General features: G+C 37.2%; 1 protein-coding gene across 2 annotated transcripts; it reads left to right on the forward strand.

The window, feature by feature from the left end:
* Nucleotides 1-6: 6 nt before the first annotated feature.
* Nucleotides 7-3,336, forward strand: LOC109539743 (uridine phosphorylase 1). Of its 2 annotated transcripts, none has more exons than XM_048668313.1 (6): nt 7-613; nt 1,496-1,619; nt 1,966-2,127; nt 2,214-2,399; nt 2,462-2,600; nt 3,038-3,336. In XM_048668313.1, the coding sequence occupies exons 2-6, from the start codon at nt 1,542-1,544 to the stop codon at nt 3,319-3,321; spliced, it is 849 nt and encodes a 282-aa protein (XP_048524270.1). In that variant the 5' UTR covers nt 7-613; nt 1,496-1,541; the 3' UTR covers nt 3,322-3,336. The 2 variants fall into 2 exon arrangements, with proteins under 2 accessions (XP_048524270.1, XP_019763267.2); XM_019907708.2 differs by lacking the exon at nt 7-613 and adding an exon at nt 625-1,377.
* The last annotated feature ends 205 nt before the right edge of the window (nt 3,337-3,541 follow it).

Below are 3,541 nucleotides of genomic sequence, written 5' to 3' on the forward strand. Positions count from 1 at the left end.
ACCATGCAACGTGCACAAACTTATTAAAAAATACGGCTACTATCTACTCTTTTTTATATATGAGCTAACTATACTATTGTTATATATATTACAGTTTATATCGTTGATAGCAAGCAATAACTATGTGATAAAAACACAGTAGCGAACAATTTGAAGACATTTTCAATTCGGTCACTTTAAAATCATCTATACGATGGAAGCAAAGACAAAAGTCTGCCTTAGCAACAGGGAACAGGAAGCGTTGGACCGTTAAACCGTTTTTGGAGGGCAATTAGTGGGGGTGGATTCAAGTTTCATATACATGTGATACATCTTATCAGTAACAAAGTGGTTTAAAATGCGCGCCAATTTTTCGACAGTCAGCTGAGGCGGGCTACGGTTAAATTTCGCGCTCGCGCAATGCGAGGTTCGGGGAGAATTTTAGTGTCGTCTTGTGGAGACGAAGGTTACCATGCACTCAACCAATCACTTGTGGATCAATCAATAAGCCAACAACTGATTACTGATTGTGTATGTTTAATTTCATCTGAAAGTTTCAGGTCGGGTTTTTAGTGCGAAAAGTTCCTTATGGGCGACAAATAATTGTAATCTTAGTGATTTCCAAAAAAAAGAGGTACTAAAAATGGCTTATTTGCTGATAAGCCCCTTGTTTGCTTTACTGTAATGCACTGAAAACGCAGTTTCCTTGATAAAATTTTCAACGACTCGCGGGCATTTTTAAATTTTATTTAATTTATTCAAATACCTAGTTCCACGTTTTAGCAGCTAGTAATAGCGAATGTTTCATACTACCCCTTGAGAATGCTTGCTGAAGGTACAGGCAAAACATTGGGTAGAAAAACGCCATTTGTTCTGTTGTTTTTCGTGCTGATTAATCCGGTGCATTACAACGAGTTCCACTCCTCCTTCAAAGCGCTTATTGCGATTATTTACTTATATTTAATGATTGAGTTGCATCAAGCACCACTAAGTATATAATCTTCATTTTGTGGAATTTACTTGATGCAAACGAAAAGCTGTTATCAAAGAAGGAATTTATTGGAAAATTCCAGGGGGTTCCCTGAACTAGCTCTTATCAGGATTAAAATTTTACTCAATTTTGCAAAATTTGACAACGCCGCACAGCCATGGGTATTTATATTTGAGAATCCTTATCAGCTTTTCAAGAGCGCCAAGCAACTCGTCAAAACTCAAGTAATTGGCTCCTGTTTGAATTCGATATTTCGCAGCCAAAGCAGTGAAAATCGTATTCAATTGCAGCATTGAACCAGAAAATCATTATAGAGAGCAATTAAACATGTCTGAAGGCAAAGTGTCTATGTGCGAAAAGAAAAATGACTGCGAAGAAGAACAATCAGTGGCAGATCCAGACACCAGGTACTGGTAATTTGGGCTTGTGCATTAATTGACAATTTCTCAATTGCTTTCGTCTTAATATTTAGTTTTGCTTATTGCTTTCTCTTCACTTCTTTAGTGATTTGTTTAATTTTTCCAGATATCCGGATGGGACGGTCAAACTGCGAAATCCACACATCGAGCTTATGGATCAGGATATTCTCTATCACATCGCTTTAGGGAGCGAATCTCACGATTTGGTCGAAATGTTTGGTGACGTCAAGGTAAAAACTACAAGCACGAGAAATATCCCAAATTTCGTCGATAAGCATTTTTTGCCGTTTATCAGCCTTAAGACTTTCAGATTAGTCGCGCTAATTAATAATAATATTGACATACTATATTGAAATTATCATAGAAATGCACTTCAAAAATTCGCCTTTTTTTTCGCCGAAAGTTTGATTGGGCTTGTATTTTTCAATGTTATTTCCTGAAGATCCGCTCATGCTTGCGAAACGCCAGGAGAAATTCTTGTCCTTGACGGCCGAAAAGTCCAAAAAACTCCTAATCTCAAAAGTGCAATAAAATGAATCTTCAGCTTCAAGCTAGTGATTGTTTTCACTTTTACAGTTTGTGTGTATGGGAGGAACCCCGAATCGTATGAAAAACTTCGCTCACTTCATCATGGAAGAAATTGGGTACAAACTACCGACTGGCACCGACTTGATGGACATCAGCCAGTACTCTTACAGATACAGCATGTACAAAGTGGGCCCGGTCATTGCAGTTAGTGTAAGTTATTTGCCTTTAACTATCGCTTCCTCACTTTCAATCTCATTAATACCAAATTAAAAATTGGTTTTTAACTGTTATTCTAGCATGGAATGGGAGTACCGTCAATCGGCATCCTGCTGCACGAAATGATCAAGCTGATGTACCATGCAAAAGCTCAGGATCCGGTTTTCATCCGAATAGGAACCTGTGGAGGTTTGGGACTGGAGCCTGGAACGGTTGTAATTTCGGACCAAGCGGTAGATGGCTTAGGAAACTATTCTTATTCAGTGGTAAGTCAATGTGGGAAGCGATGGCGTTTGGAAACGGTGGTTGGATGTTTGATGGTTTTTAGCCAATACTAGGAGAAGTCGTGAAGCGGCCTGCAAAGTTAGATAAGAAGATAGTTCGAGAACTGAAGGCGTTGAGTAGTGTTGATGATCCGTATGAAACAGTGGTAGGAACGACTATGTGTGCAGAGGATTTTTATGAAGGTGATTATGGAGTTAAAGTGAAAATTTTGTTTCTGATTCGTGGATAAGAATTTCTTCCTGATGTGTCCCAAGCGCGAGTCATTTGCATTTTCCGAGGTGGTTCGATCGGCGCAGCCTCGAAGCCCAAATTCGCCAGTTTCTAGATTTTTAATGTTTATTGATCGCATGTTTGAATAATACTTTCGCTAGAGAACTTGTTTCAGTACAAAGTCAAATTATTGAAAATGTTTTCATTCTGGGAACATTTTCTTGCGTCGAGCTCTCCAGAAAAATGATCCCTTTTGCGTTGTAGTAAAATTTATGAAACGTTTTTGTTAAACTCACTAGGAATACATTTTTTGAAAGTTTGACACTCATTTATATTTGCTCGGTATATTTCTCGAACAAATATTGCGAGTTTATTTATACTCTACTGACAAAAGACTTTGCTTTTTTAGGTCAAGGAAGAATAGATGGGGCCTTTTGCGACTACACGGAAGTGGACAAACAGAACTATTTGGAAAAATTGGTAAAACAAGGTGTGAAAAACATAGAAATGGAAGCCACACCTTTTGCAGCGCTCACACATCATGCAGGCATTAAAGCGGCCATCGTTTGCGTTACGTTGCTGAACAGACTCAAAGGCGATCAGGTAAGAATAACAAAAAAACCAAGCCACAACCAAATAAATAAAGAAACAAAAAAATTATATAGGAGGATCCATTTAAACAATCTAAAATGAAGTGTTTAATCAATTTAAGATCAATCTAATGAAAATGTGAAGCAAGCAAATTAATTAAATTAAATCTATTGAAAATTGACTGCTATAAATTGAAATGTTCTTTAATATGCTTCCAAATATATCGATTTTTTGTGTTTTTTAGTCCGATTTAATTAAAAATCAGCAAATCATCTTGTCAATTGTTTGATGTGAAACATAAGCGAATTCATATGTTTAAATT

Source organism: Dendroctonus ponderosae, unplaced genomic scaffold (assembly GCF_020466585.1).
Source record: "Dendroctonus ponderosae isolate FM_Combo_2020 unplaced genomic scaffold, Dpon_F_20191213v2 Dpon_F_20191213_7, whole genome shotgun sequence".
NCBI lineage: Eukaryota > Metazoa > Arthropoda > Insecta > Coleoptera > Curculionidae > Dendroctonus > Dendroctonus ponderosae.